Here is an 18,243-nt window from a genome sequence, read left to right as displayed (position 1 = left end):
TCAAGAAACACAGGTGGAATAGTTTATTACTGAATTAGAACTTGTCTCTGAACTTTGGCTAATTTTAACCTGATGTTGTAATTTTCTTTCTACTGTCCTTACATGTATATTTGCATATTTAAATAAGTTAGTAGACAAAAATTTCAAGACAGAATGTGTGGAAAGAGAAAAACAAAAGTACTATAGTGTAGTTTTTCACCCAGGTGATGTGATGAGGACAGATTTTGAGTGAGTTTGTATATGCCACTACTTAGTACAAACCTTCTCTCAAGGAACTGCTTCTAGCTTGATCCTATAATCCATAAGTTGATGTTCTTTAGTGTTACAATGACTGTAATAATGGTGAAGAGTAGAAGACAGACCAGGAAAGCAGCATTATTTATAAATATGGAACAGAAGATTTTTAAAAAGAAGACAAATTTAAGCTTCAATAAGTGCTTGAAACTCAAATTCTGTGGATTTTGTTTAACAATGCACACTATGACTAGAAGACAATGACTAAATACATTAAAGAGTGAAACAGAATATTCCATCAACCAAAAAGTTCCAATTCTCAGGTTTCTGTAACATCAGCTACTGTGATGTTTTAAGATTTACAAATAATAATTACAAACAAAAATCATTCAACATTATTTTTTAAAAATATAAGTTTTACCATAGATTGGTAGGGTTGACATAGATGAAGAAAATGGATGAAAGATATTCAGTTTTGGGAGCAGTGTAAGCTAGAGCATAGAATAGGGAAAGTGTCTTCACGGAAGGAGAAGGTAGAAAAACTGAGAAGTTCATGCCTGTAATCCCAGCACGTCGGGAGGCCGAGGTGGGCAGACCACAAGGTCAGGAGATCGAGACCATCTTGGCCAACATAGTGAAACCCCTTCTCTACTAAAATACAAAAATTAGCCAGGCGTGGTGGCATGTGCCTGTAGTCCCAGCTACTCGGGAGGCTGAGGCAGGGGAATCGCTTGAACCCGGGAGGTAGAGGTTGCAGTGAGCTGAGATCACGCCACTGCACTCCAGCCTGGCAACAGAGCAAGACTATGTCTCAAAAATAATAAATAAAATAAATAAATAATAATAACTGAAAAGTTAGGTTAAAGAGAACTTGAATGTCAAGCTAAAGAATCTTGTAGAGCAGCCTTTCATAAAATGGGTAATTCAGAATAGTAATGAGGAAAGTTTGGTTAATGGGTAAAAAGATGCAATTAAGAGCGAAGGAGCAAGTTATAGTGTTCAGTAGCACAGCAGGGAAACTCTTATTTAGCAAGAATGTATTGCATGTTTTGAAATATTTAGAAGAATTTAGAATGTTACTAACAAAGAAATGATAAATGTTTGAGGTTATACATATCCCAATTATTCTGATTTGATTGTCACACATTGTAGACTTGTATTAGGATATTGCATGTACCCCATAAATATGTACAACCATATGCATCATTAAATTTTTAATTAAAAATGTATCTAGAAAACATTGATTTGAACAAAGATAAATGTAGTTTTTTAATTTATCACAAGACCTCTGCCTTAGTTCATTTGTGCTGCTATAATGAAATACTGAGTAATTTATAAGCAGTGGAAATTTATTTCTCACGGTTCTGGAGGCTAGGAGTCCAAGATCAAGGTGCCAGCAAGTTCAGAGTCTGTTGAGGGCCCAGTCTCCCCTTCCAAGATGATGTCTTATTGCTGCATCCACTGGATGGAATTGTTGCTGTGTCTTCACATGGCAAAGGAACAGAAGAACAGAGCCTAAACTGGTTTCCTTTAGCCCTTTTGTAAGGCATTAATCCATTCATGAGGGCGGGGTCTTCATGACTTAGTCACTTCTCAGAAGGCCCCACCTCTTGATATCACCACACGGGGATTAAGTTTAAACATGAATTTTGAAGGGGACACAGTCAAACCATAGCAATTTCCGTGAGTCCTTAATATGCTAATGCTTATGGGATTCTGATCTCTCAGCTTATGTCGAAGAGGAAGGTGGAACCCAGAAGCATGGTCTGGGAAATACTGTCATTGAAAATGTAGACTCAGTGAAGCTTTTAAACTGGGGAATGGATGTGCATTTTAAGAGATTAATTAATATCTTAAATGTATGTGTCAATATGTAAAAAGGATAAATAATATTTGCTTTTATAGCAATTATAATATGCAATTATGGATTTATTTAAATAACTTTTTATTTGATGTTCATCTCTCTTACTATCCAATAAATTCAATAGAGCAGGCACCATAGCTTTTTAACTCATTTGTATTATTCAACATATAAACCAGTACCTAACATATAGTAGACAATTGATAAGTATTTATTGCATGTCTAGAAATAGTGTACTTTTGTACAGTATTTTCATTGGCATTACTACTAGAAGATGGCAAGGGTCTGAATTAGATTGAATGGTAAAGAAAAGAAAAGAAACATAAAATATTTAACATAGAAGGAAAAAAGGAAAGAAGGAAAAGCAAAAGAGGACTGCAACTACAGAACTAAGATAATTAAAGTACAACTAATCAAAACAACAAATTATGAAGGAAAAGCACAATGTCCAGTAAGGAGTAGGAGCTTAGTAAATATGTCCAAGCTCTGCTTTGGACAGACGGAGTTTTATTTAAATTTGGCATCTCATTAAGCCGTTAGAGGCAAAATCAGGGATGACGGTCTATAGTAAGAATCATTCATAGAACGAAGCTCTTTGAAGTTAGGACATGAAAATTCCTGTGAAGACCATGTAGAGAAAGAACAGAAGCACGGTTGTTCTTAAAGGAACTAATTTGCCTTAAGTAGAACTTAAAATACGTAATAAGCTCCTTCTTGATAACAGGTACTATGCTTTTCTTCTTGACTCATGTTTATTTGCTGACATGATACATCGGCGTTAAAGACCATAAGGAGATTTGTCCCAAAAACAGTCCATTGATCTTGGTGAAGAAAAATTGGTTTCCCTGTATTGATAGCAAATCAAACCGTGTACAAGGATTACAGACTTTCCGATATTGTGATAAGATGAAAACAAACCCATGAAATCTGAGTAGTTTTCAAATGTGATCATTTCAAGAGTCAAAATATCAAATAAGCCTCAGATGCCTCTTTTGGAGTACCAGAATCCCCATGTATATTCTCTTGATAAAGGGGTTTCAGAGATGCACTTGAAGGTAGGTAATGATTTTAAAGATGTTCTTGAAGTAAGACATGGAGTGAGGCTGGCAGATTTCCATATCCCTGTGGCACACTTAATGAGGAAAAAGGTTTCTCAATGAATAAATCAGATACATTTGTCATTTGAACAATGCAAGACTGTGCCAACTAATGAGGACAGCCAGGATATTTGTCACAAGAAATCTTGGAAAGATTGAACTTTCCTTTGTCTCTTCTCCTTCCAGGTATGGAATATTAGGCAAAGATAACATAAATGAGCATTGGTCTAAAATTCTAGAGAATGCATAAGTATTGAAAGTTGAATGTTCTTAATACATATATTGTCATTGTTTCTATCTGCTACAGGCATAATTCTCAAGTGGTTGGAATTATCTTTGGTTTAAATTGTCAGTAGGGAAGGATTTGAAGAAAGTAGCAAGATGAGTCTCTCTGTTATTCACCTAGGTTAGGCCATGCTGGCAAGCACTGCTGTTCAAATATGTTTGACTCTGTGGGAGAGTATTGAAAAGGAAGCTATTGACTGCACACTGCAGTTGTAGAAAAAGAAAAATCCTCATTAGATATTTAATTTAAATTGAAAACAATGTCATTCAAGAGAGAAGGGAATCCATGCAGCATTGTGGAGAAACCAGAAAAGGATGTCCTTATCTTTGATTTTAAGAAATTTACTAGAAGGGCCTTAACAGAAAGAAATGAATACGTGTTTTCTTCTTGCCTTTTTTAATCCCTTTGAAAAGCTGCGAATCTAAGAATTCCTCTTTTGGCCGTGTGCAGACATGTGGTAACACAGGAAACCGGATTGTCACTGACTCAAGTCCAAATACTGGGTATAAAGCAATGTGTTCTCTAATGTATACTGGACAGTGGCCATGTTTCAGGAAAAGGTAGATAGGTACTTCCATATATTATATGTGTAACATATTTGTGATTTCTTGTGTATATGCTCAACTCAGTTTCTGAAAACTGCCATATGGTTTGCTCATCCTTTTGACATTAAAGGATAACTGGATAAGCAAATTGTTTCCCTTCCTGCTACTTCCTCGTTCTGTTTTGTATCTATAAAGTATTCTTTACATAAATCATTGTCATGTGTGTGTGTGTGTGCCTGTGTGTGTATGTGTGTGTGCGTGTGTGTGTGTTAGAACTACTTCTGGTAAATTCATGTCTATAAATTCTTATATGCTGATCTATAAATATTGCTATCAAGGTAATGCAGAGTCTGCTAACAAGAAAATCAATGGCTTTAGGGCGAAGATAATGAGATCCAAGCCTAGGTCTACTAATTATTCTGTGTGTGACCCTATGCATATCATAGACTCACTAAACCTAAATTAGTTTATCATCAAAATGTGGAAAATAATATATGATCTATTTCTCATGAAAAAAAACAAGGTGATAGATTGTAAGTTGGTTTGAATTTTTGCAAGTATTGTATAAATAAAAGTAATTAGTCATATTTTACACCCATATTCACTTGCTTATACAGGTAATATTTTAATATATCTACTTTAAATCATAGACTTGGCAAGTTACCAGAAATACATATTTTTGAACAGTCTAGGCGTGCTCTCTATCCTCATAAAACTTTCAATCTAGTAAAGAAGATTGATATTGAGTGGAGTAATTAAAATATGATCAAGGTTAATTATAGCATATGGTAATATAGTCCCAAGAATCATAACCTACCTTGATGAACAGAAAGAAGCCACTCTCCCTTTTTAATTTAAATTTTTTAAAGCAAGGGAAATATACCTTTGTGCCTTATGCAGAGGCAGCCATAGATCTGAAGGCTCTAGTATAGGAGAGGTCATATAATCTTAAAAATACAAAGGAAGCCATAGGTGTAAAGTACACAGAAAGCAATGAGAAGAGTGGTACCTGGCCAGGCTGTGCAACGGGGCTGGGTGTGAATCTGGAACACAAGAGTCAGACAATGAGATCATATCATACTTGGTAGGTCATAGGAAAAATTCTGGACTTTGCTTTGAGGACAGAAAGGAGTCATTGAAGTATTTGCAGCAAAAGAGTGACATAATCATATTTGTGTTTTCAGTAGGTCATCTAGCTATGCTGTGGAATGAGAACAGTAGAAAGAGAAACACAGGAATAAATGCAAGAGAAGATAATGGTTTGAACTAGGTCAATAGGTAGTTGAGATGAAGAAAAACAGTCTGGTTCAGGAAATGTTTAGGGTATTTAATGTTTAGAAGATGGTGATTGTTAAATGTGGAAAGTGAGAGAATTGGAGAAATCAAAATTGATGCCAAGCTTTCTGTCTTGGGAAACTAGGTCAGTGGTTCTGCTGTTTGCTGAGATTGGTCACACAGGAGGAGGTTTGGGTAGAACAGTAATTGCTAACACTAAGTAAATGCTTACAACTTGAAGTTACAATTTTAAGTTGTTTTGTATGCATTCTAGTATTTTCCAGATGAGGAAACTGATAGAGGTAAAATAATGTGCCCTGGGTCACATAGCCAGGCAGTTTGCTCCAGCGTCCAAGCCCCTGACAATGATAATGTGCTGCGGACCTCTCAAGAGCATCATGCCAATTATGTGCAGGTGACATACAACTTCTGAGAAATGCGCATCTTTGTAAATTGTGAGATGTCCATAAAGCATAAAGCAGAAACGACGAGGGAAGTAAATCTGCATTAGACATTTTAAAAAATGTACAGTCATCCACTTACCATTTAACTTATGATAGATGAAGTGAGAGTTGGGAAAGCTGAATGATATTGTAAAGAAAAAAGGGTACAATTAGAAGGGTAACAGTCTAGGGGACAAATTCTAACACTGTAACTCTCAGTGTCTGGGTAGAGAAAGTGACACCGTGAAAAATTGAAAGGGAAGAACCAAAGTGGAAGGATAAGTGTCAGAAGAGTTGATGTCAGGGAAGCCAAAGGAAGAGTGTTTTTAAAAGGACAATATAGTTCTGTGCCCAGAACTACTTGCTAATACGTCAGCTGAGGGAGGATTAAAAGGGTAAAAGGAACTAAAATCAAAACTTCCTTTAAACGTTGAAATTAACCCCTTGCTTTCCTGATGTATCTATTCTTATAACAAAGACTCCACTAACATGGAAATGAATCTCTCACTTTCCTAATATATCTATTCTTATAATGAAGACTCCACTAAGCTAAAAGGAATATATGTATATATATATATACACACACATATCTATATATTCTCTATCCTTATAAAATATATATATGCAAAAGTATATTTATATATATGCAAAAGTATATATATTTATATATATGCAAAAATTTATATATATATTTTGCAAGGATAGAGAAAATATAAAAGGAGACATCAGCAGATGAGAAACTTCAGAAATTTTTAGAATACAAGAAAGATGTATATATGTTTATATAAATGCAATGTATATCTACATTGCATATATATGCGTGTACATATGTACACGCATATATATATAGTACAAGTTGCAAAGCACATTATTAGCAAGTTATAACAAAGTACCCACAAAGGGATATGAAAATAGATTTTATACCACAGACCGAAGAGACTTAGTATTGAAAATAGGAAAACTGACTGAAAGTCTCTATATACATAGTAACATGGCTATACCCCAGGCAGAAGACCAGAATATTTTTCTCCAGAATATTTTTCTGGAATATCTTTTGGCTTGCTGCCAGATTACCCTGGACTAAAACCTATCAAGCCCGCAAAACTTCCAGTTAGCTTTTGAGGGCTTCATTCTTCAGTATAGGAAGACAGTCAGGGATCACCAGATTATTTGTGGACAACCTTGACCATGAAAAATGAAGATCAAAAGAAACAAGCAGAAAGTAGAACTCAAATAACACAGGAAGCTAGGGAAAAAAGACAGAAAGTCTGTAGTTAATATCTTCTGAGAAAATGAAAATGATATGGCACCTTGAGACACAAATAGGATACTATGAGAAAAGATCATTCAGGAAACAACATACAACTCTTGTTAAGTAAAAATACGCTATTAGATAAAGGGTAAGTCAAGACATGTATTTAGGAGATAAAGTTGTGAAAATCTCACAGAAAATAGACTAAAAAGACAAAAACATGGAAATTTCAAAAGAAAAAAGTACTTGAATTGTAGGATAAGTCCAAGAGATAGGTCCTTCATCCAGTTAATAGAAATCACAGAAAAATGATTTTTTTAAAAAATGAAGAACTTATCAATGAAATAATAAAAATTTAACAGAATGCAGGATAAATGCTTCCAGAGTGAAAGGGCTTATCAAGTACCTAGTATGATCGATTAAAAAAATGCATCAAAGCGTATTGTCATGAATTTTCAAGAGTGAGGAAAAATAAAATTCTAAAATTTTCTGGTGGAGAAGAATGTGGGTGTGAAATAGGATTTTGAATAAGAATGGAACTTAGTTTCCCTGGAAACTAGAAAATATAATAAATAAAAACTTTTTTATTTATAAAGAAAAGGTATTTCTGACATGCAAGTCCTCAAAAAATATACCTACCATAAATCCTTTTTCAGCAAGTGAACAGACATTATGTTCCACAAATGAAGGAATAAATCTAGAAAGAAAATGACATGGGGTCAAGAAAATGGGAAATATAACACAGAAAAGAAATGAAAAATTCACAGGATGATAGTGAAGAGAAATTCTAGGATGACAGCTGGAAAAGCAACCACTCCAGACTAAATCAAAAAGATATGTTATTCCTAAAAGGTTACTCCAGAGTGGAGGTTAAGGGGAGTCATGGAGTAGCACTACAATCAAGTTGTTTAGAAATGCAGGGGGAAAAACCCCTACAAAGTTGAAAGTTATTATGTACGGGGAGCATAAATCAGGAATAGAAGAAATTGTGATTGAAAGTCCGTAAACTAGATACCAGAGTCATCAATGAAAGCATGGGAATGTACAAGAGATTGGTAAACGAAAGGTGTGAGGACACGTAGAAAGATATTAATACTTTCTACTTAATACTTTCTAATTAATAGAGCATGAGACCATCAAATGGACAGGGATTTTACAAGATGAGAGAAGAGTCACAGTTTTTAGAGTGCAAGGGGGACAGCAATACCACCTTCCAACCAGAAATTGGCTAATCAGCATGTGAGAAAATCAGCATGCTCCACTTTTAAAGGCTGTAAGGTATCTAATTACCTTAAGGGAGAACCAAGTTCTATTTGGGTCTATGAGGATGGGAGTGAGGAGCATTCAATGAAGAGAGACTGAGCCTCAATAAAGATGTTTATCATGGTATAGACACAACTGAAGAATTCCCATGGAGCAGGGGGGAGAGAAGAAGCTGGGCCAGGGAAGTAGTTCAGTCTGTTGTGGGATGAGCAAAGAAATAAAAAAGATGACTAGAAGAGTTTGAGTTAATGAATGGGAAAGTGCCCTAAGTGAATAAAATTTCAAAAGTTTTGGTAGACAGTGGACACTGGCCAAATGGTTTAGGTTCAGGGCTGGATATTCTGTTTTTCCTCTTGGTTCATAATTTAAAATGTGCAATGACAGCAACACAGACGTCAAGAAATAGCCACAGTGAGTGAGAGATGTTGGGCAACAGGAAGCATGAACAATTGATTTATTATTCCTCTGTGGATACAGAAGCAAATGGGTGTGTGCCTTGGGTCAGCTCTATTGCATCACTGGGAGTGGGTTATTGTGACTACTAGATACTCAAATTAAAAACCTGGAAATCTTTCAAGACCCTCCCCTCTCTCCCACAGCCTCTCTTTCCACCTCTCATTTAATCTATCATCAACTTTTAGATTCTGCTTCTTAAATATCTTCCCAATCCATCACTTCTTTTTATCCTCGCTGCCACTACCATGGTCTGCGCTGTCACCACTTCCCTTTACAACCGCAGTAATCAACATTTACTAAGTGCCTCTTATATATAATATGTTAGATACTTATGAGGGTGCGTTTACTGGGTGCCTACTATGTGCTAGATGCCAGGTAATGACATGAAAGACATCAGTCCTACAATCAAGAATTTCAAGTAAGGTTATGTAAAACAATAGTTACAAAATCTTGCAATTCTGGTTCCCAGAAATGAAAAGAACAGGAGTTGGAGAGACAGAAAGTAATGGAGAAGAAAGGACATCTTTTTAAATGTTTTTATTCAGCCTTCTACAGATTACCATGTGCAAACAATCATCTTTAAGTATTTATTCATGAACCTGTCCCTAGAATATCCTTTTATTAATGTCAGAAGTTGAACAATGAAAAAGGATCACTTTAGGCTGAACATCTAACACCTCTTAAAGCATGTTCTACTTGATTGCCAGCAAATATTTTTTTCTTCTAACTTTTATTTATGTTCATGGGGCACATGTGCAGCATTGGTTACACGGGTAAATTGTATGTTGAAGAATTTTGATATACAGATTATTTCATCACCCAGATAATGAGCATAGTACCCAACAGGTAGTTTTTTGAATCCTCACCCTCCTTCCACCCTCCACCCTCAAGTAGGCCCCGGTGTCTTTTGTTCCCTTCTTAGTGGCCATGTCTGTGCAGTGTTTAGCTCCCACTTCTAAATGAGAACATGCAGTATTTGGTTTTCTCTTCCTGCGTTAATTTGCTAGATAATGATTGTCTCCAAATTTGACTTAACATGAGCAATTTTAAAAACAAAATGCTACATTGTTTTTATAAGTGTTACTAATTTCTGTGTAAGAAACACATTTGTGTTACTAAGTAAAAATATATTGGCAAGTTAAATGCAAGTTTCAAATTCATGTTTATTAAGTTTTAATTCTGTGGTTGGCAAACTGTACTGTGTACTGTAAATTTAAGGATAAGTGAAACAAGATCTCCTCAGAGAACTTGCCTGATACATGGGGAAATAGCACACACAATTGGGAAAACAATATGATTAGTGGTCTGGGAACTCAGAGGAAGATGCTACTCATCTTTCCTGGGAAGACATTCACAGAGATAGTGACCTTTTCGTTAAAATAAGTTTTTCAAGCAATTATCAGTAGCTGATGGTGATTAGGAGGAGAGTCCCAAATATATTCATTTATTCATTCATGCTTTCATTTGTTTATTCTACAGTTGTTGTTAAATACATACTATATATCAAGTACTAAGATAAATACAAGAATGAACAAAATAATCACTGCCCTGAAGAGGCCTTACTGCTTAGGAGGAAAAAATACTTGAAAAACAGTAGATTGAATAAAATGTTGAAGGTGCCATGACAAAAGTCTTTGCAAAATTTCATGGCATTTGGTCAGTTTAACCTAGAGGAATAGGAGAAAGATGTGTCAGGAGTGTCACAGGAATTTCTACCATAATTACAAGTTGTTTTATCCCATATTACAAGGTTCATAAAGATAGATCCCCATTTGGAAGTGAATAACCAGTCCAATTATAATCTGTAGTTCCAATGGAATAAAAACTCCATGAAAACAGGGTCTTTGTTCAATGCATCGCTGTCTCCACTAGAGCAGTGCCTGAAACAGCTGTTATTCAGTAAATATCTATTCACTGATGAAATCTGTGGGCTAAAAAGAGTACATCATAAACTTTGGGATTGAAACATGAGTATTTTTACAGAAATGGGAGAAATGTTTTTTTCCACAAATTCTGGAAGTTTCTGTTCTGCACTGTAATTTGTGTAAAAATAGAAAACATAGCTCCATGTTTCAAGTGAGGAAGTAAGCATCATAGTAGCCTAGAACTGAAACAGGATTGCATCCTAATTCGATTCTGCCATTCCAAAGCTGTGTGATGATGGGAAATCTCTTACACTTTTTGAGCCCATTTTCGAATTTGCTAGATGGGAATAAAACCTATTTCACATACCTCGCAGGGCTGTTTAAGGATTTAATGATACAATGCATGTGTGTGTCCTACTTTAGAGTATTCTAGACTATATACCAAAATTAAATTTCTAAGCTTTAAATATTACAAGAATGCCTTCCAAGGGCACTGGATAAGCTGTTTTGTTTTTGTTTTGTTTCTGTGTTTCTCTAGTGCAGTGCCTGGAGATGACCACCAAACGGAAAATCATCGGCCGTCTGGTGCCATGCCGATGTTTCCGAGGTGAAGAAGAAATCATCTCCGTTTTAGATTACTCCCACTGCAGTCTTCAGCAGGTGCCAAAGGAGGTCTTTAACTTCGAACGAACATTAGAGGAGCTTTATCTAGATGCCAATCAAATTGAAGAACTACCCAAGGTAACTTTTGGCAACCTAAGATATACAATGTAAATGAGTATTTCATAACTTTCAAAGACTTTATTATAATGATAATGTGAACTATGGGCTCCTATCTAGGTAACTGACAAGTCATTGAAATTGATATAACTTCCCCCAATATTCTCATTACCTTTTAATATTACTCCATTTATGACTTCACAGGCCTCTGTTAATAACAAATTGAGCTCTATGGAAACCACCATTTGATGGATTATGCCTCGTTATCTTCATTTAAAATGACCTCTTTAAAAATATAGAGTAGAGGGTTGAGATCAATAGTTTATGTTTAGAAAGAAAGGAAAAGTATGACACTACTCCAGAACTGAAAATTTGTATGTTGTCTATTAAGGTGACATTATATTACAACCTTGAATTGTATGCTCTAAGTCTAAGAAATGCTTTTACACACATTAATGCCATTATGAAAAACATGTTTTTGTACCTGTATGTAAAATATTTGATTATTACAAGTAGCACTGGATGTATGTGGCATATAACTAGTAAAAGGTTTACTAGGAATTTGAAACTATCAAACTTTGTGCACATGCACACACACCCCCACACACGTGCACACCTGCACAGACACACTGCCATTATGGCATTGTGCCATGCAAAGAAAACCAGGTCTCCTGTGACCTTATTCCTTGTTGCAAAAAAGACTGGATGATAAGAGATGAGCTAAAGCAGACCAAGACCACACAGCAGAGAAGTTCAAAATCTAAATCAAGGGATCCTAACAGTCACCTAAGTAAGTAACCCAGATTATGTAGTTAGCATGGTATTTACCTGTGAAGTATTTATACGGCTGAGAAGGGAAAAAAAGTCATGAACTCAATTTCTGTTGCTTATGCTAAAAAGTAAAAATGTATATTAAATATCCAGTAATCAGAAAAAGAATCTTCCACAATAAAAACTTGAAATTAATTATCAGAATCTGATATTTCAATATGCTGATCAAAATAAATTATGAATAATTATTTTTATTTAGAGTTATAAATTATCACTTGCCAGCCTTTTGGCTAAGATCAAATGTAGAATTATAAATTATGCTGTTTACATAACACTTCAAAGTTAAGAACTTTTTAACGTGTACTTCAAAAACAATATACTTCATTTTTGACGACCTGTGTATTGTGTCGTCTGGGATATTTCCTTAGATGACACTATACACAGGTATAGTGTATTTTTTAGGGGTAGGTCAGGCCTATAAAAAATATTATTGACTACATGGATTCACACTAGGATTGCACATCAACTAAAGCCTGGACTGAAATGGACTGTCTGTTGTACCGGATGAGGAACTACTTGAGGGCAAAGATGGCACCGTATTCATCTCTGTTTCCCGGTACATGGGCAGGCATGATGAATTTCACGTAATAGATACTGAGTCTCTGTTGTCCCTGACTGATAGAACAATGCAGAGAACTTTATATGCCACAGGACTTGATTAGCAAAAGTATATAAGGTTGAATAAGTCATAAATGTGGTAACCCATTCTAATTTAGGAAAATAGACATGGGGGGTGGCGGGTTTCTAGGTCAGGCCGATCTAGGATTGCCAGAAAAAAATAGAGGACACCCAGTTATATTTTACTTTTAAATTCAGAAACAGACAACATTTTTGTAAAATTATGTCCCAAATTTTGTATGGGATACATTTACACTAAAAATTTTTTTATTTACATGATGTTCAAATTTAACTTATCCTGTACTTTTATTGGCTAAATCTAGCAACCCTAAGCCAATCTGGTCATTTTAAATCTTTTTCCATTTCTATGCAACAAATTTTGTAAGATAGGTCGTAAAAACGTGAGTAATTTATCAAGCAAGTGTTTATTTAATATCCACTCTACTACACAGTACTTGAAGTTTTAGGGGGCTTACAAGAGAAATAAATCTCAATCTCTGCCCTTCCAGATCTGACAACCTAATTACAGAGAAAAACTGAAGCATTAGAGGCAAGTGCTCAGTGATGGATAATCGGAGCTAAAGAGCCAAGTACCACTGTAGAGTGTATGTATAGAGAAGAGCTCCATTTTTGGAGAAGTAAAGGAAGAGCTTGACCAAAAAGCACAGATGGAAACTTTAAGATGCATCAAGAGTTGAAGGGAGCAGAGTTGTGAAGGGTCTGGAACTGCAGGTGCATGGATGTGGATGCAGACAATATGTAGGGAGACTGGGGGAGGACTCAGGTTATGAAAGTTCTTGAAAGTCACATAGTATTGTTTGGCTTAACGCATTGATAAGATAATTCCGTTGAAAAGTCTTATACATCAAGGAACTCACTAGGATCCTGTGTGGGCTTGGAAGAGAAATTTTAAGATATTTTGTCTGTTTGGTTAGTTAAAATAATTGACTAACAATAATTAAAAATAATTTAAGTACACCAAACACTTAATATATTTTACCAGTGTATTATGGTTAAGGAGAATTTATTATCCTTTATCATTGACCTACCTTATACATTTCAAAGAAGTTTTACATAATCTTTTAAGGTTTCTGTGAGTTTCAAGGTTGAATTTTTTACTTTCATAAAACAGCCATGTAAGCTAGTTTCCCTTAAAGTATCTGATATATTGAAATATGATCTAATGATCTGATATTGAGGTATGATCCAAACAGTACATAGATGTATTTGTGCATTATTGGAAAAAAATAGGAAATACAAAAATGAAAGGAATAATGTATCAGAGTTCATTATATGTGTTTCACGTAACAGAAAACCCAATACAAACTGACTTTACAAAGAAATAGGTTTGATTGGCTCTCGTAAGTGGAAGATGCATCTCAGGGCAGTAATCAGAAGCGATGTGTTTCTATTCACCTTGGCAGGAACAAATTTATTCTGAAGCTGACTTTTCTCATGGTAGCAGAACGGCTGCAGGAGTTCTAGAGTTCACCTCCACAGCATCCAAAAACAGAAATATCTGACTCCTTAAAACTCTTTCTGAGAAGGACACAAAATGTCTCCCCTAAAGTTCTTCAACTAATTTGTCTGCAGATCTCATTGGCGTTAATTGTGTCACATGTTTACTGCTGATGTAATTCCTTTGCTATCTGAGTACAGAATAAGCTACTCTAAGAAAAGTGGGATTACTGTAATTGGGCTAAATAATAACGGGTCACCTCTGTAGAGTTCTGGCTGCTGGTAGCAGTACAAGGGGAAGGGGTGGAAAGGGTAAAACAGCCGTTGCAGAGATAACCATAATGTGCACTATAAAGAAACTGCTATAAAATAATTATTTCAAGAGGAAAAATGGCTCAAAATAAAAAAACTATGTATAAAGTTTTTAATGGCCTATAGGCAGAGCATTGAGCTCTTTACGGATTTAAATCTTTTTTTTTTTTTTTTTTTTTTTTGAGACGGAGTCTCGCTCTGTCGCCCAGGCTGGAGTGCAGTGGCGCAATCTCGGCTCACTGCAAGCTCCGCCTCCCGGGTTCACGCCATTCTCCTGCCTCAGCCTCCCGAGTAGCTGGGACTACAGGTGCCCGCCACCACGCCCGGCTAATTTTTTGTATTTTTAGTAGAGATGGGGTTTCACCGTGGTCTCGATCTCCTGACCTCGTGATCCACCCGCCTCGGCCTCCCAAAGTGCTGGGATTACAAGCATGAGCCACCGCGCCCGGCCAAGGATTTAAATCTTTAAAGTTAGATTAAATAAAAATTATTTTTGTCTGCCATTTTATTTTATGGTTTTCTTTGAGTTGTTATTCAGATTTGTTGAATAATAAGATAGCCATTTTTATTCTTGATATTACATCAAGTAAGAATTATCTTTTATATATGTATTTATTCTTTGCTTTCTGATATTGTACACAGAGAATATTATAATTGGTCATGAATCTCTACTATAGGATGTTATATAATACAACGGGTAGAGAACAAAAAGTCAAGGTAGAAGGCATTAAGGAAGATATATCAAGAGTGTGTCAGAAAAGATACAATAATAGATATGAAAGAACAGGAAGTATTTTGATTAGGAATAGTTCAATCTGTGTGTCTTAATTTTCTGTAGTGAAAGGTAAAAATACAAAATGACATGCCTTTCACACAATGATAGAAATCCATGCAGCTTATAATTTAGTACTGTTCTGCTTGTTATTTTGAATTAGGAACTTAAAATTATAGACAGAGTAATAGACCATAACAGGTGCATATTATATATGAAGTAGTGTGGGATGGCAAATTTGCAAAAAAGCAATAAAGAGGAAAATCGGCCAAAAAAACTTCTTGAAACTGAAGAACTTTAAAAAAGAGATTATAATTAATTTTGGAAAAGCCAACATATGACTAAAATTGAAAGACCTGGAGAGTGAATTTGGTAGATGAAATCAATTTAACCACATGTAAAAGAAATGAGACTAAATTTTAAGCACCATACTTTCAACATTTTCTTGGCTTAAAAGTTTACAACCCACTCCAAAAATATTTTAGAGATCAAGAACCAGAGCTTTTGACCCAGACAAATCTGGAATTATAGCCTAGCATTGGTATTTGGTTAGAAAAGTATTTTTCCTGGAAACCTGTTTCTTTGTTGGTAAAACTGGGGAAGTAACAACACTGTCTTCTGTGGGTGGGTAAGTGGATAGATAGATAGATAGATAGATAGATAGATAGATAGATAGATCGATCGATAACTGAGCAAGATGATGTCAGTGGAATACCTGGAATAGAAAAATATTCAATAACTGGTATTTATTATTCTATCACAGCTGAAATAAGATTTCCATGTTAATTTACCCTGAATCAAACAAAAGTAAGATTATGTAACATCTCAGGATAGTTCTAGTGTTGACTGTTCGACAAAAAATATTGTGGCATGACATACTCTTTATCTGAAATCTTCAAAGACCTCTTCTAGGAAAACATTCCCTGGTCCATAAAACGTGATAGGGTTCTGACCCTACACAGTTACATCAACACATTTGTGATAATACCACTACTTCCCCAGAGAATTTTCTTGACTCACACAATAACAATATTACATTATTTTTATTAGAAGCAACCTTGGAGATTATTTAATTTAGTCCTCAATTTTTACTGATAAGTAAATCCAAAGGGAAAAGTTAATTGACTTTCCTTAGGCCACATGGCATGTTAGAGTCCTATCCAAAATTATTACCAAAGACTACATATTAGGAAAGGAGAGGTTATGCTGCAGTAAAAACAAATCAGAATCTCCGTGGATAACTGAACAGAAATTTTGCTTTTTGTCCATTAGTGCTGGCAGGGACCACTGCTCTTCGCAAGCCCATCCTAACATGTAGTTCAACTTTCCACCCAATGCAGAATCGTATGGTTATTATTTCTCTTGCAATGGTCACCCAAGCTCTTTGTGAACATTTTTAGCAATGGAAAAAAATCACTAATTTAAAGGATAGACCATTATATTACTGGAAAGTTCTAATTTTTAGAAAACTCTGTAATATGTTAATGATGTTTCCCTATTTCCATCCATCTATCTGTCCATTCGGCACTTGGCTATGAGCTCAGGGTGATACAGATTATTAAGGGACGACTTCACTGAACAAGAAACTATGCATCCATCATCACTGTCTTGATCCTTCAAGTATTTTTAAAAACTCATGTACTTTGCTTAAGGGTTCTCTTTTCTAAGACAAGTTTCCAACTTCTCGACTATTTTTCAGACCCGCTATCTAGACTCCTGACCATCATAGTTACTTTCTTCTGCACAGATAGCAGTTGTTAGCTTGGTTTTAGATAATGCATTATCAAATAAAAATATTTATCCAAGTGAAAGTACCCCAAAAAGCAATAAACAAAATGTAATCAAACTCAGGAGAGGAGTCATAGTTGGAGACAGATATTTAAGAGTCATCCTTTCAAGAAGTGAGTTAAAATCAACAGACAAAAAAAAAGTCCTTAGAAAGGAAAAAGACAATTACAGAGAAAAAAATATTAAACTTTAAAAAGTGAAATGATAGTATAAACCCACTGCTGGAACTTGCCCAGAAGTTATTTGTGTTTCCCCCAGCAGTCATGACAACTTTGCATAAAGAGGCAAAATTGGGAAATTTTATTATGCTCACGAAGCCAAAAAATCTCTCCATGGGTGAGAGGAAGGCAACATCCCAACTGATTTTGATCTAGGTTTCTATAACTTGTAAAACCTATTTGCTCTAATGAACAGAAGACAAAGAGGGCAATTTACTGTGTAGCACTTTCAAAGCTAATTCTAGATATTTTCAATCCGCTAAGACATTTGAGATTTAAGGTCTTGCTCATTTCACTCATAGAGATCACAAATTAACTGTTTTGTGTCTGAAGGGTGAAGTTCTTGCTTCCTATCAGAGTGCCATAAAACACTCAGAGTGGATACAACATCGGCGAGATGTAGAAAAGTTATACAGATATTTTAAAGTAATTAGCAGGAAAACCAAGCTACGTGTTCTTAAAACTTACTCATTTCCTGGAGGCACATTGGTGGTGTCTTCATTTGATGCTGCTTCTACCTCAGCATGACGCAGATCAGTTGATCCCAGGCTTCTGGGCTGAAAAATCCAGCAAACTGTGGGAACTGACATTCTCTTTCTTTTGCTAAGTAAACATTTTTAAAACACTCATATATGACTTTTATTATTTAATTGTAAATGCTTTCACACCCAAATGTAGAAAACAATCATAAGCACGAAACAAATGGCATCCTTCTACAAGAAAAAACAGGCAATAAACTTACACTGTCTTTTTTTCTTAAAAGTTTTGTTGAGATGTAATTTACATTCCATCAAATTCATTTTTACAAATTCAGTTGTTATTTTCACAGAATTGCACAGCCGTCATCACTGTCTAATTCTAGAACATTTTCATCACCCTTTGAGAAACCGCCCATATCTATTAGCAGTCACTCCATGTTCCCTGCTTCTCCTCGCCCCTGGCAACTTAT

The 18,243-nt window shown here is 35.4% G+C and overlaps 1 protein-coding gene across 3 annotated transcripts in view; it reads left to right on the top strand.

Moving 5' to 3' along the window:
- The window catches only part of LOC115837495 (leucine-rich repeat-containing protein 7-like), a 315,547-nt gene that overhangs the window by 182,213 nt on the left and 115,091 nt on the right, over window positions 1–18,243 (top strand). For all 3 annotated transcript variants that reach the window (XM_030823158.1, XM_030823159.1, XM_030823157.1), the window contains one exon: window positions 11,116–11,318. In XM_030823158.1, the coding sequence (XP_030679018.1) occupies window positions 11,116–11,318 (203 nt within the window). The remainder of the gene's footprint in view (window positions 1–11,115; window positions 11,319–18,243) is intronic.

The sequence above is a fragment of the Nomascus leucogenys genome, chromosome 12 (genome assembly GCF_006542625.1).
Source record: "Nomascus leucogenys isolate Asia chromosome 12, Asia_NLE_v1, whole genome shotgun sequence".
NCBI classification, from domain to species: Eukaryota; Metazoa; Chordata; class Mammalia; order Primates; family Hylobatidae; genus Nomascus; species Nomascus leucogenys.
The sequence above is the reverse complement of the archived record's forward strand: the minus strand, read 5'-3'. Positions and strand labels throughout refer to the sequence as shown.